The sequence below is a fragment of the Maylandia zebra genome, linkage group LG15, assembly GCF_041146795.1.
Source record: "Maylandia zebra isolate NMK-2024a linkage group LG15, Mzebra_GT3a, whole genome shotgun sequence".
Lineage (NCBI taxonomy): Eukaryota > Metazoa > Chordata > Actinopteri > Cichliformes > Cichlidae > Maylandia > Maylandia zebra.
Genome location: NC_135181.1, coordinates 9,244,026 through 9,271,567, shown reverse-complemented (window position 1 = coordinate 9,271,567; position 27,542 = coordinate 9,244,026). Strand labels below are relative to the sequence as shown.

General features: G+C 38.5%; 1 protein-coding gene and 1 long non-coding RNA gene across 4 annotated transcripts; one reads left to right on the top strand and one right to left on the bottom strand.

Moving 5' to 3' along the window:
- ptk2bb (protein tyrosine kinase 2 beta, b) lies at positions 1-24,303 on the top strand. Of its 3 annotated transcripts, none has more exons than XM_004541879.3 (31): positions 1-146; positions 7,479-7,714; positions 7,927-8,105; positions 8,221-8,308; positions 8,669-8,748; positions 8,967-9,029; positions 9,643-9,697; positions 9,843-9,983; positions 10,135-10,209; positions 10,295-10,396; positions 11,372-11,489; positions 11,618-11,657; positions 11,752-11,783; positions 11,901-11,942; positions 12,031-12,128; positions 12,248-12,329; positions 12,436-12,536; positions 12,687-12,802; positions 13,536-13,636; positions 13,982-14,071; positions 15,776-15,980; positions 18,144-18,249; positions 18,340-18,399; positions 18,488-18,610; positions 18,751-18,903; positions 19,144-19,179; positions 21,780-21,798; positions 21,923-21,957; positions 22,162-22,296; positions 22,420-22,500; positions 23,004-24,303. In XM_004541879.3, exons 2-31 carry the CDS (start codon positions 7,517-7,519, stop codon positions 23,217-23,219), a joined length of 2,970 nt encoding a protein of 989 aa, XP_004541936.2. In that variant the 5' UTR covers positions 1-146; positions 7,479-7,516; the 3' UTR covers positions 23,220-24,303. The 3 variants fall into 3 exon arrangements, with proteins under 3 accessions (XP_004541936.2, XP_004541937.2, XP_004541938.2); XM_004541880.6 differs by lacking the exon at positions 1-146 and adding an exon at positions 4,055-4,217; XM_004541881.3 differs by lacking the exon at positions 1-146 and adding an exon at positions 4,055-4,294.
- LOC143412599 (uncharacterized) lies at positions 20,093-20,604 on the bottom strand. Its single transcript, XR_013093115.1, has 3 exons — positions 20,562-20,604; positions 20,350-20,467; positions 20,093-20,260 (listed from the first exon to the last, which is right to left on the bottom strand). It is a non-coding gene; the product is annotated as an uncharacterized LOC143412599 (long non-coding RNA).
- Positions 24,304-27,542: the final 3,239 nt, after the last annotated feature.

Below are 27,542 nucleotides of genomic sequence, written 5' to 3'. Positions count from 1 at the left end.
TCAGCACGCCAGAGGTGAGGGAGTGGCTACCTGCCCCTTCTGCTCGACTAACAGTGCGAGAGGCGAACTGACGTGCCCAGGGCTCTCCGGGAGGAATTGTACTCTCCATAAAGCTTTTATTCTCAGGGAAGTTCAATCAGAATCAGGTAAGACTCAAAGATTAACTCGTGTTTATGTTTCTGTGAGCACAGGGGTTTCCAGATACTGCTGAACAAACCATTATGATTAATCCGAGTGTTTGCCATAGGCCCAAATGTACTGTACAAGTTAATAAAAGACTGATTGACCAACATTTATACGATCTCACAAGCATGCAAATCCAGAATTTGTTTTATTCATTTTCATTCTTTAAACTATCCACAAACGTGAGTTTTACAATATTTTCTTTGACTGATAGGAAAGAGAAAAAAATGTGAGGCTTGTGCAAGTGTGTTTTCAGGATAAGCAGCTGAGTGTCACGGCAGATTGTGGAGTCCTAGCTGCTGTTTTTTCACATAGAAAGAAAACTTTGTTCATTATCAAAGCATGTCTGTGCAGGTGAGGAGGCAGCCCGCCGCATTCCAGTGCCTGGGGTCATGACGTTGCAATATGCAGACCCTCAGCACAAATGTGTTTAGCGAGTAAGCCTGCCTGAGTGCCTGCCTGCGCTGTGTTTCCACCAGGAACAGAGGTTACACAATAACTGCTGTAGTTTTATCATCTCTACAGGAGAGCAATTAACTTTTTTTTTTACTGTCAGATATCAAGAGTAAGATTTGTTTCTAATATATATACACACACATAGTAAAAAAGGTAGGTAAGATAGGTAACATAATGACCGGTGAGAGTTTTCCGATACCAATTCCCAGAAACACCATGTGATGAGACTTGTCCAAGGAATGGATGTTACTGTCAAGTGTGCATGTCATGACAGATTTTGGGAAACACAGTGTCTTCCATATACACAGCTGTCTGGCTGCTGCTGCTGCTGCTTTAGAAAGAAACCCGAGAGGCTGTCAGAGGACGTGCAAAATAGAAAGCCTAACTAATATCAATACTAGATTTTTTTATTTTATAACTTTTCACTTAGGCCCAAATAAATGTCAGTAAAAGTGAAGGATTCAGTCATTTGACTGAAAAACAAAATAACCCTATCAGAGAGTTGCAGAAATTTCAGGAGCGGGCAAATCAACAGCCTGGTACATTCTTAAAAAACAATGAATGCACTGGCCACCTCAGCAACACCAAAAGGCCTGCAAGTCCACAGAAGATGACTAATGTGTGTGATGACAGGATTATTTCCATGGTTAAGACAAACAACTTCACAACATCTAAAGAAGACAAGAACACACTCAGGGAGATAGGTGTATCATTGTCAGTATCTACCATGGAGGCGTCTGCATGAATGTAAATATAGAGAGTTTGCAACAAGGTGCAAACCGACAAGTTATTCAAGGCAGTGAAATGGGATATTCCGCAACGGGCAAGTCAGTCAACCGAGCATGCTTTTCATTTATTAAAAGAAAAGATGACAAGCATCTCTCAGCAGTAATTTAAAACATATGGTCATATCTTTAAATACATGTTTGCTTTAATGCAGGAGTCATTTAGATGGATGCTGAATAGGAAAGTTTACAGCTAAAAGGAGAGGTTGAATGTAGTGAACAAACTTTAAATTACTGCAAATTATACACTTGAAAACTTGAACTTTGTTCAAGAAAGGCAGTGACTAAACTCAAGATCGTGAAATAAAAGCATCAAATATTTCATATGAGGATTGGTATCTGGGTGCTGCTCCCTGAGCCTGGTTCTGCTGAACGGTTCTTCCTGTTAAAAGGGAGTTTTTCCTCCCCACTGTCACTAACTGCTCGCTCAGACAGGCTTTTTTGATTGCTGTTTTCCCCCCCCCCCTGTTTTTTTCAGGGTCTTTACTTTGCAGTATAACGTGCCTTGAGTTAACTGTCCCTGTGATTGGTGCAAAATAAATAACACTGAACCGAACAGCAACTACTGATATAATACTTACTAATGAACAATTAATTAAGGACTAAAAACCTACCATTATTTTTTCACAATTATATAAAACAGATCACTTCACAAGCTTGAACAAAGATGTTTAATCCTTAAAACAATGAAGAGAGACTGTTTTTATTTCAAGCAACTAACTGATTAATGAACTTGGAGTTGCAGCTTAAGTGTAACTGGTCTCACTCTGATGGGAGCTTTCCAAATAGAGTAAAGTTTTATATGCAAGCTTAAACTTAGCAAAAAGCCAGGTCATGGAAAAAAGTAAGTTTTCACATAATAAATAAAGGATAAAAAATAATCAAAGGAACCTTACAGTGTGTTAGACATTCCCCAGCTGCGTGTTGGTGGCCATTATTTCTCTGAGACCTACTGCATTGCAGAATCAGTTTAGCGTTTCTGTACACCCTCCCCTGTCCTCTAAGTGCAGCCTTGTTTAAAGTTTCTGCCTTGCCACTCATTTTCTTGTGGAATTTCCTTCTCATTTATCAGCGTCCATACGCCCTCCTCAGTTGATGCTGTTTTCATTAGATCCCAGCAGAATAATAGCGGAGACATACAGCAGTAACTCCTCTAGATAATTGTCTGCGGTAATGAATATTTCCACTTATTGTCCCGCTGAGGCCTCTGTTGTGGATGAGTGTTGAAAGAGTTAGTTCACTCCAGCTCGCTCTCAGTTTGTGTTAAAAAAAAAAAAACTCCCTGGAGAGAACAGTCGTTACCATAACAACTCAAGTGCCAGCATGACAGTGTGTGAGTGGCAACAACGCGTGTGCCTGGCAAGTGTCACTTTTGTTCACTTATGAACCAAAAAACTAAAAAAAAACAGTGTTTTTACAGACAATCAGAAGAAAAGACTTCATGGTTGTCTGTGATTTTGTGATTTTACTTGGGGATTTTTAAAAAGTGTGTGTTTGTGTGTGTGTGTGTTGACTTTTTTTTGAGAGCTCATTCTGCCTGACATTACTGTCCTTCTCTAGAATTGGATGGCTCTTTTCCTATAATCAAGAGAGCTCACTGCCATTAAAACACAGGACCTTACTTTGAGGTATCTGAACGTTATTTCTAAATGTATTAATTCATCATTGATATATTAATCTAATCTATCTGATTGTAAAATGAGCAAAGAAAGGCAACAAATCTAACCTGCCATTTTGTGGGAAATTATTTTTGTTAATGATTGAATTGAGACTTGTTTTCTTCATTACTTTCATCACAATAATTCAAAAACCTAAAAAAAGCATAGTTTTTTTACCATCAGTCTGAAAGTCAGAAGGAAGTAATCTGCAGTTACGTAAGAGGAACTGAAATCATTAAAAAGCGATAAATTGGTCTATCTGAGTGACACAAGTGCTCAGTTGACTATATTTGTGTGTTGTCAGGTTTTTGTTTCTTTTTATTAATTGTGACTCACCGCCAACAAACAAAAGGTTTTTGTTAACGCTCGCCTCTTTCCAGAAATAGTTTGCTTGGCTTTTAAAGCCAGTCTTTATACTTGGTAAGAAGCCCAGTTTAAACAGGGACCTGTCCATGTCTGTGCCTCGTTGTTCCTGATTTGTGTGTTGAAGTGTTAAAAACTAAATCTAGTCTCACACGCTTGCCCAACAGCGTGTTTAAGACCTTACGACAACCAGTGGTCTTGTTTCGATGATTTTTTTTTCTGTCTTGTTGTTGCTGTTGTTGTGGTTGTTGTTGACCCTATGACGTCAAACCCTTCATGGTATACTGTGTAATAAGCCTTATGCAAATATTTTGTCACAAAGGATTTTGCAATGGTGTTTGGCCATTTGTAGCAGTATGTAAGGTTTAGGTTTACTGAGAGCAATCAGTGGAATCCACATGTTCAGTCCATGGATGCTTTTTCTTGGAAGTAATTTTAAACTTCACTCTGTCTCCTGGAACCCCTCTTTCAGGCTGCCCACACCCAGGTGATGGTGTAACATGCTGCCTTTGCTTCACACTCCTCTTCTCTTTTTCTTTTCTACACATACACACGCACACACACACATACACTCTTACACACAAACACACCCACTCAGCCCTGCTGGGGAATTCATGGCCTCAGGCTAACAAACACAGTCGAAAAGCAGCAGAAAGCCCTGAAAGAATTAACGCTGCTCGGCTCCCTCACGGACTAACAGCGTGGAGTTTCATTTGTACGGAAACACCTCATGACAGACAGAAGACACTTTTCCGATCGACAGTATTGTGAGGTACGCATGTTGCAGCTAGTTTCTTTTGCTCTGTTTGCTGAGCCTTCAGTTTCTGATTGGTCAGGCAGAATAAGACGGTAAGAGCTTCTGTGCATTTATTTATTTAGTTTTTGTTCACACGGTAATTCCTGCCTTTATCTGTGTCACGTAACCTGTTTGGTCACAGGGTGTACAGCACCCTTGCTTTTCAGAACAGTGAGCAAATTATCGTCTAATTCCAAAAGTGTTTTTATAGCTGTTATTTTATCACAGCCATAAGAACTGTTAAAATCTCAGATCACCAAATGGTCAGTGCAGAATCTCCTGTTGCTCGAATGCATTTAAAAATATTCCTATCTGCTCTTGGAGGATAGATAAATATTCCTACATGAAAAAGAAAGGATTTTTTTTTTTTTTTATCATCGCATGTGGTTTTAACAAACCATAATTTTAATTCAGGACAGCACAGCGGTGCAGTGTTTGGGACTGATGCCTCACACCAAGAAGGTCTCAGATTTGAATCCGCCGACCGGCTGGTACTTTTCTGTGTGCAGTTTACCTGTTCCTCTTGCTCTCTCAAGGTACACTGTGGATTTCTTCCAGTCCCAAAATGCTTGTTAGGTCAATTGGCGATCCTAGATTAGGGGGGAATATGAGCATGACTGGTTGTCTGTCTTGGTGTGTTAGTCATGTGACAGCTGAAAAAAGCTGCAGTGGCTTCAAAACCATTAAAATTGGTTTAAGAGAAAAACACTAAAAAATGAATTAAGATTTAGTTAAATGTTATGTATATAGTCTATGCCAATCTCGTGAGCAAATCATAGTATGAGACTTAAAGCCCTTACTAGATTTAAACAAACATATATAAAACATTAACAATTATTATGAAGGAGGGGTCTTTATTGATTTTTAGTATTTTGGATTTAGAATGACAGGTCTGCATGCTCAACGTAATGCTGAACCAGGAGGCAGTTAGCATATCTTATCAGTTTTGGTGGTAGGCAGATTTTGAGTCATTGTACCAAACAGAGCATCACTGGTGCTGGGTTTTTGGGTCTGAATCTGACACCTTTGAGTCTGTGCCACCATCTATTCAGCTGAGATGTGTGCTATGCTAAATGTGCTGCAGAAAATGCACATTATAGAGTCTGGCCTGCTGTGTCAGACAACTGCAATATTTCCAAATTACTACAAGTATTTGTGATGTAAAAGGTTTTTACATCTGAAATCAAAAGACAACTTATACGGCAAAACTGATAGTTTTGTGACAGGCCAATATATAGCTCTAAAGGTAAGCTAACTGCCTGCTAGCTATAGCATACTGGACATAAATGAGAAGAAACAGAATTCCTAGAATTTCAAATGACTAAGTTATCCTTTAATAAAACTCAAAGAAGCCAGTTTCTTATACTTAAAAACGACTCAACAGTCGCTCCATTACTGAAGTACTATGTCAGACCTCCTTTTGCCTTCAGAATTGCCTTAATTCTTCATGGTATAGATTCAGCAAAATTCTGGAAATGTTCTTCAGAGATTTTGGTCCATGTTGACAGAATAGCATCACACAGCAGCTACATATATAATTTTTTTGTCTAAAGAGTATACCAATGTATGCATACCAAGCTTATGCATAACCTTGGTATTCATACCAACAGTTGTGTTAAAAACATTGCTACATTCCCCCGGTGAGCTAGTAGTCTCTGCAGTTGGACCGCAAATGGCATTTAACACCAAATTAATAGAAAGTTTAACTACAAAGTTTATAATGACCATAAACACGAGATTAAAAATGTATGTTTGAACAAAGCAACATGAATTATGTTATTCTTTTGCCTGACAGATTTTCTGTGTAGGTTCTCAGTGATCCAGGTCATGGTTAGCCTAAGGACCTTGGAAAGAAAGCAACTGGACCTCTAACTTTCGTGACAGTGTTTCACCTGTCTTACTTTGATATACTCTTTGAACTCTTATCCAAAAGACGGCTCATTCAGCTCTGAAACCAAATGGTCAGGAGTTCCAGGTATTTAAACCCTTAAGAGGGTCCAAGCTCCATAAGAGGGTTGTTGACCCACTATGAATCATGTGCGTCATCACATGAGGCAATGTATGAAAAAACATGTGGGTTATTACCACCAGAGGTTTCACATGAAATCGCTCTGAGACCTCGCCTTACTCTATCACGCGACCTATTGAGGTCACCTGACACAAGATGTGAGTTGGGGTTTTAAGCTTCTGGGAAGTCATTTTAAAACTGCATTGTAGGTGGCTGAGAGGTGTCGTAAGCAACCTCCTCTTTTCAGTCATGGTCGTTCATGGTGGGTTGTGGTGTGTTCCCCACAAGGGGAGCTAGGATGTTGGCAAGGAGCTTGGAAATGTTGTAGGTGGTTGAGTTTATACTGCTAACTAACTTTATACTTCTAAAAATGTCCTCTTAAGGGACTCTCCACTATTTTGGTTTTAGAACTTCCACAGCATGTCTTTTATCCTGTCTTCCTTCTCTCACCCCAACCGGTCGCGCCAGATGGCCACTCCTCCCTGAGCCTGGTTCTTCTGGAGGTTTCTTCCTGTTAAAAGGGAGTTTTTCCTTCCCACTGTCGCCAAAGTGCTTGCTCATAGGGGGTCATATGATTGTTGGATTTTTCTCTGTATGTGTCTACTTTAGAATATAAAGCGCATTGAGGCGACTGTTGTTGTGATTTGGTGCTGTATAAATGGAATTGAATTGAATTCAATTGAATTGAACTGAGGCAGCCTCTTGGATGAAAGGTCAAATGTCTCCACAAAGTCGAAGAAATCCAGTCACTTGGATGAACTGGTAGTTAACAGGTGGCAAAAGGAATGCTGTTAATAGAGAAACAGTGTTTAGTAGCAAAATATTATGGAGATGAAAATGCAAAGAATTCAATATTTCATTGTACATTTTTGTTGCATGTTTGTGAATGGCTGCTCTCAAAACGGTTTGAGAGCAGCGATTAGTTTTACTCCAAAACCTTGCAGGTCCTCACTTGAAATCTGGTTGAGAAAGAATGTAATCTGGATATCTCAGAAAAAATGATATGAATCATAGCAGCCACATGGCAAAAGATCACAGCTTCAAAGTGAAGCATCGCACGACTGTAGTAGTATAATGAAGCAACTCACAGAACAGTGTGTCCTTTTCTTTTGAAGAAATTATTATCACTCAGTTCTTCCAGTTAAACCTTTTGTTTACCCAGATGTCCCATCTAAAAAAAAAAAAGCACCATGCATATAAAGTATCGTTTTTCTTTTCTCTGTTTAAAGGATGATTTTGATGTGATGATGCCAACCCAGCTTTGACAATGTATGAGGTGATGTCCGGTGACACCCTGTCCTGGAAGGTGCCCAGTCCACGACAAAATGAAACAGAGGCTGGCCCTGAAGAACAATTCTCTGGGGATGGTGGACCTGTCAAAATCCTTAAAGTGTGCTTCAGCACCAACAACAACCTGGGCAAGAATTTCAAGCTGGTGAAATGTGACAACTCCTGGCAAATTAGGGTGAGAATGTAGCCCAGAAAATATGGGGAAGAGAATTTCATTGTCAAAAAAGACGAAAAGGGAAGTGCCAAATCGTGTTTCCGCCACTTAATGTTATAATTTTATCGCTATTACATATTTAAACGAGTTTAAACCAGAAATTTCAATAAACTGAAGGATGACCAAAAATCTTTTCAAAAAGTATTTTTTAAACTTCTTTTTTTCTCCTTCAGGCTATCATTCGTTCAATTCTGGTCAGCGGGCGTTTAGGGCCAAACGTTCAACACGCAGGATGCTATGGCCTCATGCTAAAGCACCTGAAGTCAGAAGAACTTCACTGGCTCCATCCAGACCTGACTGTCGGAGAGGTGGAGAAGCGCTATGAGAGCAATCATCTGGAAGCCGAGTGGAGGTACTGATGGACTATTAGGATATTAATCTTGTAATTAACATATGTACTTTTTGTAAGCTTTATTGTATTGAGTTTTATTTGTAAGCTGATATCTATATTTTCCTTTCGAGCACAGATATGACCTTCGTATCAGATACATTCCTGTGAATTTTGTGGAAAAATTCAAAGATGACAGATCGACCTTTGTGTATTTTTACCAACAGGTAACTGTATTTGTTATCCTGTCATAAAAGCTTCCTGCCTCTATTGTACTTGTTGTTGTTTAACTGATATCCTGTGCATCATTTTAGCAAATCTCGTGTAGAGTGTGTTACTTTAGTTGCTTAAGCCTAGCCAAATTTGCTGCTGCCTTTGCAAGTCACTTTGCAACCTAACTCTACTAAAGAAGCCTGTTGTCATTGATGACAGATTGGGTTGGTGCTGCAAAGTCAAGTAAAAATCACTCTAGGTGGAAATGGTTTTCTTTTGATTTAAAGAGTCCTGACTGACTTTGTTTGAAGTTCTATTTAGAATTTTATTGTTGGTATTCGCATAAAACTCAAATTTTTGACATGTTATTATAGGTGCGTAGTGATTACATGCAGTATCATGCCAGTAAAGTCAGTGACGGGATGGCATTGCAGCTTGGTTGTTTGGAGATCAGGTGAGTCACTGCATTCCTTACCTCGCTGTGAGTGTGAGGTGACTGAACTGGGTGTATTTACTGTACACTTTCCAATTGTCTCCCTCTTGCAGGCTCTTTCATAACTTAACCCGTGTTGCTGTGCTTTGTATTTAATAGAATGATCAAAAGCTATAGAATACTTAAACTGCTATTTTTATTAATCATTTTGTATCTTTATTCTCACTCTGTTTTCACAGGCGGTTCTACAAAGACATGAATGCAAAAGGTCTTGAAAAGAAATCTAACTTTGAGCTGCTAGAGTAAGTTTTTACTTTCTGTACACTACAAAGAGTTATCGCTCTAATATTACATTAAGGGCTTTTAGATCCAGTTTAACTGGTGTTGTTTAATTACGTTACCCTAAAAGTGACCCTTCATGGGTTGTGAACCCTCAGCTTCAAAACATGATTAAAAATGCCTTGAATTAAACTAAAAGACCATTTTTTAAATATTAAATCAGAATCAGAATACCTCATTAATCCCTAGGGAAATTATGTAATACTAAGCAAAAGACAAAGAAAAAACGTCACAGCATGAAGGAAAATCAGGACCAATTCAAACAGGCTGCATACCGGTTGATGCAAGCTCAATATAAAATTTAAATGACATGATGATGATTTAAAAAGCCGATACATTATTATATATTACATTTATTTATTTCTTTGAGACACCCTAAATATGTGTAGCTATTTATTGTTCCTTACCAAAAAGCTTTAACCGAAATTTTTAATTATATTTATTGGCCATTATAAATGCCAGTACCAACAGTTTGACAAACAGCTAACATCAGCAATAGATTGCCTTTCAAGCTCTAGAGTATGTTTTTAATTCTGAATATTCTTCTAAGGTTTTTTGTTTGTTTTACCAATTTAGAAAAGAAGTTGGCCTGGACCTTTTCTTTCCACAGCAACTGATTAACAGCATGAAGGTAAATTTCTCTAAACGTGACTTAGTGTGTCCTACCTAAACAGGCACCCACAATTTATGAGACTTCCTTTGCAAATTAATATTGAGTCACTATTGTGCAAAAGTGCAAGTTTTACCATTTTCAAATCTCTGTGGCTGTGATCCAGCCTAGGCCCCTGCGGAAGATGATTCAGCAAACATTTCAGCAATTTGCAACACTCAAGGAGGATGACTGCATGATCAAGTTTTTTGAGACGCTTAAAGATTTCGTCAGCTACGATGAAGAGGCCTTCCCTTGTGAACTAGTGGTGAGCAGGAACATGATGTTCATCTGGAGCAATGAATCATGTCTTATTCATAAATAACAAAATAGACCTCGTTAAGCTTGTCCAGAACTCCAAGATCTGTAGATTTACTGTTTGAGGTATTAATGTTTCAAATGTTTTTATTTGTGAATAGCAAGGCTGGAGTCTGTCTGTGGAGCTGGTTGTCGGTGGGAGAGGAATTCGCCAACGCACACAGAAGGATTCAGCTGTAAGCGTGATTAAGATTTTGTTAATCTTGCACACAGGTTTAACTTCATAATTTAATCATTGCATTCATTCCTTTTGTGTGGCAGGCTGTGTTTTTAGCTGACTTCAAACAAATTAAGAAAGTACAATGCATATCGCAGAACGATGGCAAGGCTCTCCTAAATCTTGACATAGAGGGCGCGAAGCAAGTAAGTGTAATATTCCTCCCTATAGTTTGAAATATTAGGGAATGTCACTCAATAGCTTCCTTTGTTAGGTACACCTCGTTGGTATTTGATTGGACTGTCTTTTCTCTTCAGCACTCCCTCGAGTCTTTGTGGCACAGATTTGGGAAGGTGCTGGAAACATTGCTCAGAGATTTTGATCCATATTAACATCACAAAGTTAATGCAGATTTGTCGGGTGCACATTCATGATGTGAATCTCGCATTTCACTGCTCTAGTGGATTAAGATCTGAGGCCATTTAGTACAGTGAACTCATTGCTATGTTTAAGAAAGCAGTGAGCTTTGTGACATGTTGTGTTTCATCAGAAGATGGGTACACTGTGGTCAGAAAGGCATGGGCATGGTTAGCAAATGTGTTGGGTGTTGAAACTATGTTCAGCTGGTGCTAGATCAACATGTACCAAGAAAAGTTTCCCCCACACAATTACAGCATCACCAGCAGCATGAACAAGGCAGGATACATTTATGCTTTTATGTGTTTTAGACCGAATTCTGATCCCCACTAAGCAAATGTTGCAGCAACATTAAAGATTCATTAAACAAGTATTTTTTCCTATCTTATGTTGTCCAGTTTTGGTGAGCTTGTGTGAATTGTAGCCTCAGCACATAGTGTGGTCTCCTGCTGTTGTAGCCCATCTGCTTTAAGGTTCGATGTCTTGTGCATTCAACACCTACTTGTGCCGTTCTATCAACTCGAACTCTGGTGATTTCCTTCTGACTTCTAGCGTCAACCAGGCATTTTCGTCCAGAGAACTGCTGCTCATTGGATATTTTCTCTGTTTGGACCACTCTCTGTAAAGTTCAGTGTGTAAAATACTCAGACCAGCACGCTGAGCACCAACAGCCATGTTGGTTGGCTGATGAGTTATTGGTATTTTCTAAACTGGCCATTCAGTCTATGTATTTTTGTGACATGCCATTGTGTCCTCATTGATAGCGTCTGACCATCAATGTGGCCACGGTCGCTACGGCTGAGAACATGATTGATCTTATTGACGGGTACTGCCGCTTGGAAAACAACACAGATGAAAGTGTTATCCACCGACCAAATAGAGGTGTGTAAGATTTATCTATTAAATAAAGGGCAACATATTGTTTTTAAAGATTGACCATTGTCTTAAAAGCTGTTTGAAATATATTCTTAAAAGTCAATCTGGATTCTCATTACTACTTCCTATCCTAGATGCCAATGCAAGAACCTCCCTACCTGAAATTCCTACTGGGTAAGTGGCTGTTTTACTGACTTATGCAGTCAGTGCTCTAATTTGAACATTTCTGACTTTGGCTTTCCCCCATTTTGTCTTTTCCTTGGAGCAGCAGAGAGACGAGCTCGCTCAGACACAGTATGGGTGAGCTCAGAATTTTAACAACCTATGCTGTACACTTTTTAATAGTTAAAAACCAAATTCCTTTTAATAGTGACGTTATTATGAAGACAATAAAAATGAGATCTTTTGCATTTTTAGGTTCAGATATCTACTGTGAGATTGATGAAAGGCCAAAATCAGGTTCGGAAAAGTCTATATTCAATTCTGTTACAGGATCATACCTGTGAAAACTCACTTTTTAATGTTCACTGTTACTGTTGCTCTGCAGTTGTGAAATACGGCATCGACCGAAATGACATTGTTCTCGGCCGAATCCTCGGCGAGGGTTTTTTTGGGGAAGTCTACGACGGAGTATACAAAAAAGCTGTAAGTTTAAAGGGTTTAAGCGCGGTGTGTTACAGAGCATCTATAAAATACATGATTGCATTAGAAATAAATGGCAGCACGCAAAGTGAATGTGCAGTAACATGTGTTTAATTGGACAGAATGGTGAAAGAGTTAATGTGGCAGTGAAAACCTGCAAAGACTGTTCACCTGACGTGATGGAAAAATTCATGAGTGAAGCAGGTACGCAGAGAAAAAGATTTCTAAAACAGCTGCTACGTTCACCACAACTGTGCCAGCAGTAACTGACAGAGTTGTCCTGATAAGTTGTGATGTTTGTGTTTGTCAGTAATCATGAAGAACCTCGACCATCCCCACATCGTCAGACTGATTGGAATCATAGAGGAGAATCCCGTGTGGATTGTCATGGAGCTTTATCAGTATGGGGAGGTTAGTCCTCATTTCCTGATTGGTTATAGAAAATATGCATTTAATATATGTTCTTTTTTCTTTTTAAACTAGTGTAGCTTCTGGATGCCACAGCAGATGTCGCACATGTGAATTCCTGACTGATTAAACGCATTATTGACTTTCTTGCAGCTGGGACACTACCTGGTTCAAAACAAAGAAAAGCTGACAAATACAACCTTAGTGCTGTTCAGCCTGCAGATCTGCAAAGCTCTCGTCTACCTCGGAGGGGTTAACATGGTACACAGGTACATTTTTTTCTCTTCTTAATTAAAAAATGAATGCTTTTATTCAACAGAAAGGTTACAGTGTTATAAGCTCTGCCTCCTTTGAGCATAAATGATCATGGTCTGACATAAAAGTAGCACCAGCTTAGGCGGGTATTTCAGATATCCTTGTCCCCAGCATCACTTTCCAGTTCCTCCTGGGGAATCCCGAGGAGTTTCCAGTCCAGGACGGATTATATATCTCGACTCTCGACAGTCGAGATATATAATCCCTCCTGTGGCTTCTGGGTCTACTCGAGGGTCTGCTTCTAAAATGTAATCCACACTTTCAGCTTAAGAATTACAGCCATTTTTACACATAGTCCTCCATTTCCAGAGGTTCAAGTAGTGACAAGCAGTTTGATGGCCAGGTGAGGCATGCTTCTTTGTTAATTCATGGCAAACAAAGCGGACATAATATCTCAAGTTGATTCAAAGAGTTGGATTTGTATTGTTGGGTTTTCTCCCTCAAGGCATCCTACTCAGTCGCCTTTTGATTGAAAGTGGGTGCCACGCAGGCAACACAGTTGGTCTGCAACTATTTGCAATCGGTCCACCAGCTAAAAAATTGAATGCAGCCTTTTTTCCTAGTTGCAAGGAGAGGAGCCTACCGTCGTATTTTAACTCTAGTGTGACTGAGTGATGAATCTTGCCTACATTATCCACCTGTACCAACATAAATATCAACCTTTCCTCCAATCCTGTCCGCTCACAGAGACATAGCAGTTCGGAATATATTAGTCGCCAGTCCGGACTGTGTGAAGCTTGGAGACTTTGGTCTATCGAGGTACATAGAGGATGAAGAATACTACAAAGGTAAAAGAGACACTCATGAACTAACACAAATGTTTCATGCAATAAACATAAAATATCAGCTAGATTTATAAAATACTTTAACTGTAAACGCTTCTGTTATGTTTTTCCTACATTTTGATCTTGTTCACATTATTGTTTTAAGTCATGTACGTAATAATTTTGACCACAATTTTAGATTAAAGGATCTACACAGTTAAACCACAGTCTGTTATGTCTCCTTGTCAATAGAAAAATAAAAGAATATTTAAAACAAATACACAAATTAATCAACTTATTTGGAAAAATCTTTAAAAACCATGGCTTTGACTATCTTGACTATAATGCAGTGTGCTAATTTCTTTGCAGCATCTGTGACCCGATTACCAATCAAGTGGATGGCCCCAGAATCCATTAATTTCAGGCGTTTTACCTCAGCTAGTGATGTGTGGATGTTTGGTGAGCTTGTTACGCATTTACCTTCAACAGCACGGTGACATTTTGAGGGTTTGGTGCACAAGAGACTAAGAAACACTCACACATAGAAAAAGGTCAGGTTACTGGTTAATAATCAACCGAAACAAGGGCTACACAGTTTTATGACGAGGCAGGGATTATTTAAGATGATATGGCTCTACATTACAGATAACGTGCACACAAACACACATAACAGTGGACTATTATTCTTCCTTTCTTTGTTTTGCTTTTTTAGCTCAAACACTGATGGTTTACATGGGGGAATTTTAAGCCTCAGAAGGCTCAATATCCCAACCTAACAGCCTTTCATGTGTATTTACTCCTAGTGCTTTTACAAAAGTACTGAAACACTGGCATCCTCTGACCTTTGAGGCCTAAGAGAGTGAGGAATTACCTTTATGATGCCTGACTATTTGATATCCTCCCCTAAGGTAAATCAGTTTTTCTAAAACATAAACAAACACAAGGCCCAGGCCTTGTGACCCTGAATAAGCCTGACAAAGACTCCAATCTGGCCCACTGGACGACTTTGGAAAATGTGAAGCAGGGCATAAATTTTAGCCTTTTCCTTCCTACTGATAAAGACCATGGCCATTCACACTAAACCAATGCAAATAAGTAATAGAGTTCCTGCTTTTTCATTATATGCTATAAAATTTATGATTTTTACAGCTCGTCCCCGGAAAAAAAAAGATATATCCTGTTAATTGATTTTAAAAAAGTTACGTTTTCCAATTCCAGGTCAGTCTGTGCAGTTTTCTGTAATTTTCACATTTATCTCTTACAATTTAAGCCCAAAGCAGCCATATAATGACTAAAAACTGATAGGTGCTGTTGAAATTGCACTTCTTTTTCATGATTAAATATATTAGAGATCAAATGTGTAGTTAAATATCTTTACAATGACAGAAAAGGGAGTTTCTCTCATCCGGCCCACTTAAGATCAAACTGGGCTGTATGTGGCCAACAATGTAAAATGAATTTGTTCTGCACTGTGTGTTTTCATGCACTGAATTCAACCATACTTATGATTTCCATTATGAATTTTTAAGCATGAACTAAACACTATTATTGACCCAGATCTGTAATATTTTCTCACAAAATACATCTTATTTAGTTCATGTATTTCTTTTTGCAACAGTGACTGATACAACTGTGGACATAAAGTGGACTGAAGGCTGATATAGCTAAAATAAAGCTATAGGATATGCATTAAAAACATGAGATATATTACCATACCATAATTTATTTATATATCACTTTATTATAGCACTATATTAGGTAGATTCTGACCCAACAGCTGCTTCCTGTCGGAGAGCCATGGATTGTTTTTAAGTACAAGAATGAAATATTCTATTTTACACGGCTTATTGTAAAATAAAGCAAAATAAAGCTTTTTGAGCTTCATCTGGTGGAAAAATAACTTTTTTGAAAACTGCAATTAATGAAAATAATCAAAAACATGAATAATGAATAGTTATAATTATTATTAACTCCATTACCAAGCACCACAATGACTGCTTCAGGTGGCATTTGTTTGTCTTTGTTTGCTATTGTCAATGCGTTTAATTTCATCCTTATTGCCTGATATTTTCTATTTGTAGTCTATTACACAATCTGAAAATGAATAATGAACTGGAGGGTGAACATTCCCAAGCTTATTTTTGTTTCTGTGTTGTTTTCTAGCTGTGTGTATGTGGGAGATAATGAGTGGTGGACAGCAGCCGTTTTTCTGGCTTGAGAACAGAGCTGTGATCAACCAGCTGGAGCAAGGCATCAGACTGCCCAAACCAGATAACTGCCCTCCTGCCCTCTACTCACTCATGACCCGCTGCTGGTCCTACGACCCCAGTGAAAGACCCAGTTTCACTGAGTTGGTTATGAAGATCAGGTAATTCTTTATGCATTATTAAAAGAAGTGATTATGAAGAATACAAATGGATTGAGATCCTTTAATTAAGGCTTGGTCAGTGGGCCCAATCTTTCTCAGTTGAAGTTTGTGATTATCTGCATAAGCAGATATTGGCCTCATAGTGCTATGTTAAAAAAAAGGTTTATTTTACTCATTTCTAGTTTCATATTTCTATTCTTGACTCCACTAGAGAAGTTTTTTTTTTTTAAATTTTATATTCTTGTAGCCCATCACTTTAGCCATTAACTGAAGCAATCATTGGCTTCTGATTGGCTACAAGTTTGTAGTAGTCTGAATCTTGAGCAATTGGCTCATAGGGATTACATGATGATGACATCATGATTAATATGAGAATATATCCTGTCTATATACATGTGATGGAAAAAGTTGTTGGATTTTAAATCAGACATAATTATTTCCATGGGTAAAAAAACAACTTTACATCATCTAACCAAGTCAAGAACACTGTTAGGGACGTGGGTGTATCACTGTCCCAGTCAAGAGACGTAGACCTCAGTGGAAATAGACAAGGTGCAAACCACTGGTTACACACATCTGTTTCCATGACTAGAACCACATCATAATCCAAAGCCTCACAACAGCTGTCAAACATGGTGGAGACAATGTTCTGGCATGGGCATCTGTGGTGGCCAGTGGAGCTCAGTCACTAGTGTTTATTAATGATATGACTGTCGATAGAAGAAGCAGGATGAACTGTGAAGTGTACAGACCTCAGATTCAGCCAAATGCTGCAAAACTAATCAGTAGGCAAATGGATTATGACCCAAAGCAAATTCAAATTCAAATTCAAATTTATTTGTCACGTACACAGTCATACACAGTACGATATGTAGTGAAATGCTTGGACAACTGCTCGTGACCTAAAGAAAACAAAAAAGGAAAAGGCTATGAATAAGAAAGGAAATAAATATGAAAAATTAAAAAGGGTAAATTTAACTAGGAAAGCATATGTTGGGTCTGTGTTTCCACAGGCCCCACTAGTTTAGAGACTTATTCCTCATGAAGAACACAAGACAAAACAGAACATCTTCAACCAGTCTTTAACTCGCTAACGAGGAAAGGCTTTGGTCAGAACCAGGCTATGGAGCTTAATGCTCCTCACCTATCTCTAGCCCAAGTCCTTCAAAGAGTAGCTTCCCTCGCAGCTATTTATTCCCATGATAGTTACAGTTTACACAATACAACACAACACAAGCACCTCCCACCGTAAAACCCCCCAATGGTTCTAAGATAAGGCAGTGTGTGTGTGTGTGTGTGTGTGTGTGTGTGTGTGTGTGTGTGTGTGTGTGTGTGTGTGTGTGTGTGTGTGTGTGAGACCTCCTGCTCACCAGAAGGATCATAAAAGCAGGAAGCTTACAACACAAGAAACAGATCTTCCAGATAGAATGTATCTACAATAAAACCTCAGAGTGGCTGGAGAGGTGGTCAGGATCAGAGGAATCTCTTTGATCCTACTGCTTGAACTAAGACTTTACAAATTTAAGAAACACAGTGACAACATTCAACAATTTGACTTAACAGCATACTACAAAAACAACCCAAGTATTTCTCAAAACAAAAAGATTGGATATATTTTGTCTGTGGCCAAGTCAGTCAAAAGAGCATATTTTCAGTTACTGGAGATAAAAGTGAATACATAGCATCTCAAAGTAGGTTAAATAGCATTTTTTGATGTCCATGGGTTCTAAACTTCAGGCACTGACTGCAAAGGATTTTTACACAGCCCTTAAAAACATTATCTTTAACTTAGATAAAACAGTCCGATTATTTTTGAGTCTCTGAAAATAGAGGACACCGGATGAAATTGGCCGTAATTCTCAAAAGGGTCATGTAAAATCTGTGTAAAACTCTTTGAGTTAAAAGCTGAAAGTCTAGACTTAAATGCCAACTTGATGGTTTGATGTAAAACAATAACTGGGGTGGTGCATAAAAGGAAAATGACAAAAAATGTATCTTTGTCTCGCAAATTATGGACTTAGTTCTAATAATTCACTGGGTTTTCAGAGCTGGCTTGACACAAATAAAGTTGCTACATTATTTAGTGACTAACTGAAACTACACGTTAAGTTTTTGTGAACGCATTACAAAGGCATGATGTAAAATGTGTCTCAAATTTAACAGTGATGTCCACAAGATGGAGAAGGAGCAGGAAGCGGAGAGAGAGAGAGACAGAGTGCGTTCCATCAAATTTTTCGAGTCCAAGTTCAACATTGACCCCCCGCCTAAGGTATAAATTATTTTTAAGTTTACCTACTGCTCAGTCTTAAAATTTGGTTGTAACAAATGACATTTTTATAATCTTTTACATTTCCTGAAGCCTTCAAGAATGAAACCAGCCCGGTTTGGGAACACACTCAGTATTGGTCTGCACATTCAGGTACTTTTAAGCAACCTCTAGACACATCCTTTGAGGTAGCTTTAATTTTTTTCCATATATAAGTGTGTGTCTGTTTGTATCTGTGCAGCTCAATGAGGCTCTGTGTGCCAGCTCACCTGACCTAGCCAGCCCATGTGACTATCAGTCTCCTGTCGACTCCAGCAACACTCTCGCACTACCTGCCAAGTCGCCCCGGCGCCGCAGCATGGGGGTAAGAGACACTAAGCACTTCCTTTAAAGGTTTAGCTGCACAACCTACTAAAGCACTGTATTATACTGTGTCGAACGAGGATACTCATGCGATTGTTTTAGTAACATTGTAATTACACTTCTCCATCGTTGTACTTGTAGGAGAACGAGTTTTTCAGAGTGGAACGCAACACCGAGGAAGACGCCCAGCTCCTGTGGCAGAGGGAGAAACACCAGATACATGAAACGCTCCGCAAGCAGAAAGAGCAGATGATGGAGGATAAAAAGTGGCTGAAAAAGGAGGAGAGACTGCTGGTGGGGAACAGAGCATCCTTTACTTTTGTCAAACCCCTCTCTGTGTCTCTGTCCTCCTCTGGGTCCGAATGCAGTGTAGCTGTGAAGGCTACATGGAATGAGGCACCATTAAATAATACCAACCTACTTGTCCATCCAAAAAGCCCCACTAGTCTTAAATTGAATGTGCCCTTGATAACAGTTCCAAAGAGAGGGTCTATATCTCTGTTGTATGAAATGAACCTGCCTGTTTCTTTTCAGGACCCCATGGGACTAGAAGATACTGCCAATCCAGAGGTAGGTGTGCTCCTGTACAGAGTGTAATTTTAATTACAGGCAGTTTAGTGAATCAATTTAGTTACAATGGAGACATAATTTTTTTCAGATACCTAAAATACAAACAAAGTAAATTAAATGTAAAGTAAAGTAAATGTTTGGGGTTTTTTTTTTACATTGTTGTCAGTCCAGTTGTGACTGTTTGTGATCACTGAAAAATGAGCTTCGTCATAGGTCACACTTCCTGCAGGGATCAGTATAAACCACTATTAGTCAACTTAGTTTAAATCTTTTATTAGATATTTTATTAAATAGACTTCAGGTGCATAAGTTTCTATCTATCATGCCATTGTCTGATGTACGGTGGCCCTGTGAGGCCAAACGGACTGTAAGAAAACACCAGCAATAAGAAAAGTGCTGCAAAACCACACAAAACACCCACGGAAATAGGAAAAACGGAAACGAAAAAACAGATTTCCAAAAGCACAAGGGAAGGTTTTCTGGGGAGACAATAACCCGACAGACCAGTTGCAGAAACCAAAATATGCTAGTGTGTTTTAATCTCATGATTAATGTATGGATTTTTAGGCTAATAATTAGGCTAACACACTTACCGCTCACCTTTTCTTTGCGATAGATCCTCCACTTCTTTTAAGAGTCTCCCAGCACAAATCTTAGCATAGTTTGGTTCCTGCAACTGGTCCGTCGGGTTATTGTCTCCCCAGAAAACCTTCCCTTGTGCGTTTGGAAATCAGTTTTTGCCTATTTATGTTTTCGTGTTTTCTATTTCTGTTTTCTTTTTCCTATTTCTGCTTTTTCTATTTCCGTTGTGTTTTGTGTGCTTTTGCAGCGTTTTTCTTATTGCTGGTGTTTTGCAGTCCATTTTGTTAGGTATGCTGGATTACACAGATGGATTACGTGGCAGAAACACACACGGACGCAAAAAAGTTTGTGATGCAAGCTTTATATACACGAGTGGGGGGAATATTTACAAGGGAAGGGGCTATATACAGTGGTGGATAAAAATGTGCCAGGAGATAAACACCGAGGAGATGAGACGGAGCCGAAGTATGCAGGTAGGCAGCAGACGGACCGGAGCTACCTGACAACAGGGAACAAAACAGAGCTTATGGCGTACCGTTGATAGCCGAACGTTAAACACAAGTGGACGGAGAGAGTTGGAGAGCTTACTTGACCACCCAAACCACAGCCGCTGCGGTGATCGCCGCCTGATGGTACGTAGCACTCCGTCGCGGATCCACAATAGCCAACACAAAATCCTAGGTAGGCAGGCAGGCGATGGAACAGGCTAAGACAAAGAGAAGCAGGCGAAACATGGATCCTTTAAAACATACAGCTCCACAGCGTAAAATCAACAGATGCAGCCTGTGCTGACTCGTTACCACTTGTGACAGCGACAATACTCCGACACCAGACGTCCGTGACTCTGCTCCCTAAAAGCGCTCACTGATGACGTCCGATGCGTCGCAGGTGTGCTGGAATGCCATCAAGCCCCGCCTCGCCTACCTACAACCAAAAGGAAAACAAAACCCAAACAACAACAATACACCTACCCACCACCTCCTAACACATTTGGCCTCACAGGGCCACTGTACTAAACTACTATACTACAACTAAAGCTTTACTACATATTTGTATCACCAAAACTACTATAAAGGTCCAGAGCCGCATAAAATAAACACATGATATACGTTATTACATTTTTAATTATTATATATTTAATATTAATAAAATATTTATATATAAAGTGTTATTATAACCCTAGAAAATAATGTATGTTTGTGTCATTTGACTGTTATTTTCTTTGATGAGGCATCCACATGATATATCCTGCAAAGCCTTTCCCCTTTTTCTTAATTTGAAATATACATTTATGACAGGAAGTGTGTTATTTAAGAGTATTGTCACTTTAATTAAGCATTTAAAGTTTAACAGTATTAAAAGGCTAATTTATCAAGTCTAGATGATGTGCAGTGTTTAACAAATTAATTAGATGACCTGTCATAAAGAAAACATGCAAATATTTTAGAAATCTGTCAAAAAATTGTTAAAGCTGAAAGTGACATTCTATGTGCAAGTTTGAGGCAGCATACTGGACTTCCCTGAGGAGTCAAATTAATCAGGCATAACATTCAACCACTAAAATGAATTTTCCTGTTCATGAATAACTGACATCTTAATCAAAGAATAATAATGTCCCTTTAGAAACGAGCACCTCCCTGCTTTTTATGAAACAGTACATTTAAAAATTAATGGATAACGAGAATCATTTAATTTTAGCATTAAAAATATCAATTTGATTAAACACCTTGTTCACACTGGTGTAATAATCAATACAGAAACACAAAAAATGATTTTGGTAATTACCAATACCGTTAATTTAGGGCAGCAGGGGCATAAACCTAATACTGGGTTTTTAAGCGCTTTTCTCTGCTTAAACTAACCAGCTGATTGGTCTCATATAACTATCAGCAGCATCAATTATTATGATTACTTTTGTGCGTTGTTGTCAATACATAATGCGAGCTGTTGATTAGAAAGTGTAGAATTGTAAAAATTCCTCATCTCGTCCTCATGAGATCCTTCTTTTGTTCTTTTAGCCGGCTAACATCGAGATTGGTAAGCACTCAAAGCAATTCACAGATTCACATCTAAAATGATCTAAAGATGTTCCTTCGCTCCTTATGTATTTGATCTGCTATTTCTCCTCATCTGTCATCTTTTTCATCTTTCTGCCATACAGCAGTGCCTGAGAAGCCGCCACGACTCACAGCAAAGGTAAGCAGATTTAGTTTTCTTAAAATTATTTTTAGGCCATAGAAAAACATCATTTAATTTAATAGCTTTGATTTTTGGATGAAAAATTATTCATAATTTGTCCTTTTTTTTGAACGGGCATCGATGCCACTGTTTTATCTAAGTAAGTGTCTTGTGATGTTATTTAGTATTTCAGTTCTTAAAACCTATTTACTCCTTTTTCAGCCTGCGCCCACAGCTGAGCTTGACCGCACAGATGACAAAGTATATCACTGCGTAATGGACTTGGTCAAAGTAGTCGTCCAGCTCAAGAATGACATCACTGGGCTGCAGCCAGAGCAATGCATTACCCATATCAAGGTACACTGAGACAAATGAACTGCTTTGCACTTCAGTGTTACAGTTTGTTGCTGCTTTAATGTTACATTTTGAAATGCAAAGACAAAGCTCCTGAGTCATTTCTGTATTGATTTCTGCCCACAGTCTGTTGGGATGGCATTAAGAGATTTAATTAGCAGTGTGGATGAGATACTGCCCACGTTACACGGGTCTGTGAGGACTGAGGTACAGTATGACAGGATTATTTTATTATTTCATTTCCTTTCTGTGCATTTTTATCCCTTTAAACACAAACAAAGCAAAAACTATACAACTATCCCTTTAAATCCCGAACCATGAAAAAATTGCCAGAAAATTCAATTTTCTTTTTAAAAATAGTGTTCGGTGAACCTCCTGACATAACAAAGAACATTAAATATGATTTTAAATATATGCATTTTGATTTATATAATATTTGCTACAAAACATTTTTTTCAGTTTATTTCTTGAAACTTTTTACTTTAAAAAAATTGCACTGATGTAGAAGTCACAAAAACTCATCAAATATGATACACTTGCCTTTAAAGTTTACATTTTTGGAGGGGGACACCCAGAATCCATATTTTTGCATCACAAAAGTACTGACGCAACGCCAGATTTCCTCAGCCGAAGAGCTGGCAAAACGTAAAACTCAGTCATCAAAGCGCCAATCTAAACGACTGATCCATTGGTCTTCTGTAATATCGCAGATCGAAGGCACCCAGAAGCTGCTGAACCATGACATGGGGGAGCTGATCAGCAAAATGCGGTTGGCTCAGCAGAATGCCATAACCTCTCTAAAGGAGGAGTGTAAGAAACAGATGCTGGCTGCCGCACACACTCTGGCTATGGACAGCAAGAACATGTTGGATGCTGTGGATCAAGCAAGAGTCAGGGCCAATTTAGCAAAGCCGGCTCCCCCCTAAAAGACATTAGATTTTTTTTTTTTCAGTTTCACATCAAACTAAATAGGGACTTCTTTTTTTTTTCTTAATATGTGAAAGTCAAAAATAACATTTGTGCATTGTAAAGCATGCATTTTTAGTTGGATCACATCGATCAATCAGTGAAATGAATCCTGCAGCATCACCGGTACTTTGGATAGCCACTGTCACGTTAATGAGAGTTTAGTTTAAATGTGATGCTACATATGTATGGAACGCCAGGACTGCCATAATGAATTAATTAAATACACCATTAAATAATTAATTAAATGTGGCAATAATTAATTAAAATTGGAATTAATTAATTAAATAAATAGTTATGACACATGTAATTAATTAATTATTGACACATTTAATTAATTATTTATGTATTTCACATTTTAATTAATTATTGACACATTTAATTAATTAATTATTGACACATTTAATTAATTATTTATGTATTTCACATTTTAATTAATTATTGACACATTTCATTAATTATTGACACATTTAATTAATTATTTAATGATATATTTATTTATTTCATTTTGGCAGTCTTGGCGCCTGGCTCTCATCATGAAATAATTTTATCTGTCAGCCTCACCCATCAAACTCAGGGGGCGGGGTTAACGCTGATCGAGTCAAAACCATTGCTTTGGCCTGGTGGCCATTGTTTCTAGCACACAACAACCGGCATGTGGAAGCTAACAGAACTGAGCTTTGAAAAACCCTGTTTGTGTGTTACCAAATACCGTTTTAATATTTTTTTAGCCGAGAATGTAGTGGTTTAATCTTCATGTGTCTGGTCGGTTTGTCAAGATACAGCCTCTTTGCAAAAGTGTTTCGATGATTTCGGAGATGTCTGCCCAGTCTCACGGCAAAGCGTGGGATAGACCCGCTCGCCTCGCAAGCAATCCCACCGACAAAGCGCAGGCCCCGGTACACAGCTGTAGTAACCCCCGCTGACTTCTTTTACTGAGGTTATATTTATCGATGTTTTATTTCCTGATGTTCTTATGTGTCCTACGTGTTTCAGTCGCCAATTCTGAATTATAACTAACATTAAAAACATGTTTAAGGAGGAGAGAGAGCAAATAAATCTGTTTAACATCTGATCTTTGGGTTTTTGTTCAGTAATCAGCGTGACCTGTGTATAAACACATAAAAGAGATAACGTTGGTGTTTCCGTCATGTAGTAACTGCTGGCTTTAACTGTACAAAGGTTGTTCGACACTATGAAACACATACAGACTTCATGATGTTCGGCTAATATTTTTATTGTGAATATTAATCATGCTGACCTCGCTCTGTACACCACGCAGCGAGGTCAGCATATCCACGATATCCTCAGCTCCATGAGTTAACACAAAGTTTCCCAGCTGACTATCTAACTGCCAACTATTCCAGAGACGTGAAAATATACAGCATAAAGAAAAGTGTAAGAGACTCAGCAGCAGATTAGAATAACAGTTATACATTTAATAAATCACCAAATGAATCCAAGAAACGAGCAAACCTGTTCCGACAATTTGAATTTGTATTCCCTCAGCTGCAGACTCGCTGCTGTTTAAATGTTTGAAAAGGAAGATTAGATATAAACAAACGTCAAACATAGACTCAGTCTGCCTTCACATTTGATATGAGGCCAGCACGTATAGTGGCCTCAGCAGGCTATTACTGAAATACACGTGCTATATCATAAACTATGATATAAACAGGGAGGTCCTATTAACATGTTTAGTTTTAAAGGACACCTTCCTGCCTTTAGTCTCATTCATGAGCAGTATTAGTTTTCTTCTAACATCCAGAAGTCTGCACAATGTGTTTCATAGTTTGTAACAAGCCTTTGACAGGTAAACATAACATGACCGAAAAAGAAAAAAAAAAGAAAAAAAAAAAGAGAGAGAGTGTTGACATAAGAAGAGAAAATTCTCTCAATTATGGAGACAGACAAATGGTTCATTTATGTTTGATGTGTGTTTATTCCTCCCTAAATATCGTCGGTGAAGTTCGCCATGCACGTCAGATTTTCCTGCGCATTTTTATACCTCTGCCAACAGAGAGAGAAAAAAAATCACATTCTAACAGACAGCTGGTGCTTAGAATACAGTTGAATAACTATTAAAAAACAGATGATATTTAGATGATAGTTCAGTCTAACACATGTGCCAGTGAACCATTAAACGTCTGTGAAACTATGCAGTTATGAAACGTAACTTTAACCTCAGCCAAACCGATTTGCTCAGTTGTAAATAAAACAGCGAAGTAAACGTGACCCGACAGACAGAACCTGAGTGAATGAAGTCCAGCGTTTAACCACTGAGAGCTAAAACTCAGCTGAGGTTTGAAAGCTGTGTGCCGGTGATTGGACATCAGCCGCTGATAAAGCTGTTCGCCTATAAAGTGCTCTGTAAGGAAACGAGCTCCAGCAGCTCTGCGCTCGGGGAAAATACTATATTTACTTATCTTGTGCAGAAAAATGCGCTGACATTGCGTTATATCGAGCACCGGCTGCCCAGTTAAACTGTGACTATCACCAGGTAACTAGGCGTGTTTCTTGAATTAGCAGCAGGTGTTAAACAGCTGACAGATGAGGAGGAGGATGCATGCAGGTAAACTGAGGGTCTGTTGAGCTGATCGCTGGTTTCGTGAGAAAAATGTCAGCTCGTTCTTTATGTTACGGAAGCACAGAGACACAAGACCAGGCGGAAAGAGACGATCGTTCGGTGAAAATGAGAATCTGCGAATGCAACATGTGGAACACGGAGAGTGGAATATGTAAACAAACCGGTTAACGTAACCCCCTCGGTGCACTCTGCATGCTAACTGTTAGCAGAGCTAGTGAAATCTCTGAAAACATCTGAGCACTTTTGCAAACATGTTCTATGTTGACAACCTGACCAGACATACGGCGCGACATTCGCGGCTAAAACACTGTTAAAAGTGTAGCTGGTGACAGAAAAACGGGGTATTTTAAAACTACACCACCACCATTGCTGCTTGTGATTTGATCTGCATTCTGGGATAACTGGCTGCCCCAAGTCTACACAAGCAATCGATTTTCTAGGATCGACCTGTTTTGACTTACTTTGCACGGCAACCAATCAAATGTTAGAGAAGCTGCATGGGCAGCGTTAACCCCGCCCCCTGAGTTTGATGGGTGAGGCTGACAGATAAAATTATTTCATGACGAGAGCCAGGCGTCAGGACTGCCAAAATGAAATAAATAAATATATCATTAAATAATTAATTAAATGTGTCAATAATTAATTAAATGTGTCAATAATTAATTAAAATGTGAAATACATAAATAATTAATTAAATGTGTCAATAATTAATTAATTACATGTGTCAATAATTAATTAAAATGTGAAATACATAAATAATTAATTAAATGTGTCAATAATTAATTAATTACATGTGTCATAACTATTTATTTAATTAATTAATTCCAATTTTAATTAATTATTGCCACATTTAATTAATTATTTAATGGTGTATTTAATTAATTCATTATGGCAGTCCTGGCGTTCCATACATATGGATGCATGTGTATTTTTAGGTAATGCAATAATACAGAAATGTGTCATTTTCCTTTTGCGGTCCCCTTGCATCATGTTTAGGATGTCAGTTATGCTAAATTTTAAATGATAACTGTATCTGTGTGTGATTGGTGAAGTGTTGACTCAGATATTTGCTTTGAAAGTTGTATTTGTAAATATAAAATGTGTTGCATGGGAAATGTTTCATGCAAAAAAGAAAACACATGTGAACAGTTTACTTTTGTCAGTAGTGAAATGTAAATATAGCATCAATGGCGTTTTGTTGTCGTCTTTGGTTGGCTGTATCGCACAAAGTCATGGGAATTAAAATCCACCGACCAGTGAAGGAAGCTCCCAAAAATCATATCCACGACAGATCGACCTGGTTTCACTTAAATCCAACCAAGATTGTAGGATAAGTAGCGAATTTTGTGAACGCTGAAAACTGCCTTTAAAATGACAAACACGACGTGGAGCTTAAGCACAGTTTGGCTGAAGAGTCATTAGGTGATCAAATTACTGCAAATTCTGAGCCATACTCTAGAAGGATGAGTGATTCTAGTGAACTGTAGAGGGAGGAGTGGATGTGTGCCTTGGCTGGATGAGATAAAAATGACCATATTAAAAGGTTAGTTGGCCGTTTAAGTGGCATGACTCACACTAAACCAATGAACTAAAGAGCACAGTATTATCCTCACAAAGACCCAGCAATTCATTGTTGTCCTCTGTTAGGGACATGAGTCTGAGACCTCTGCATCAACCACAATTTATGCATCTGAGT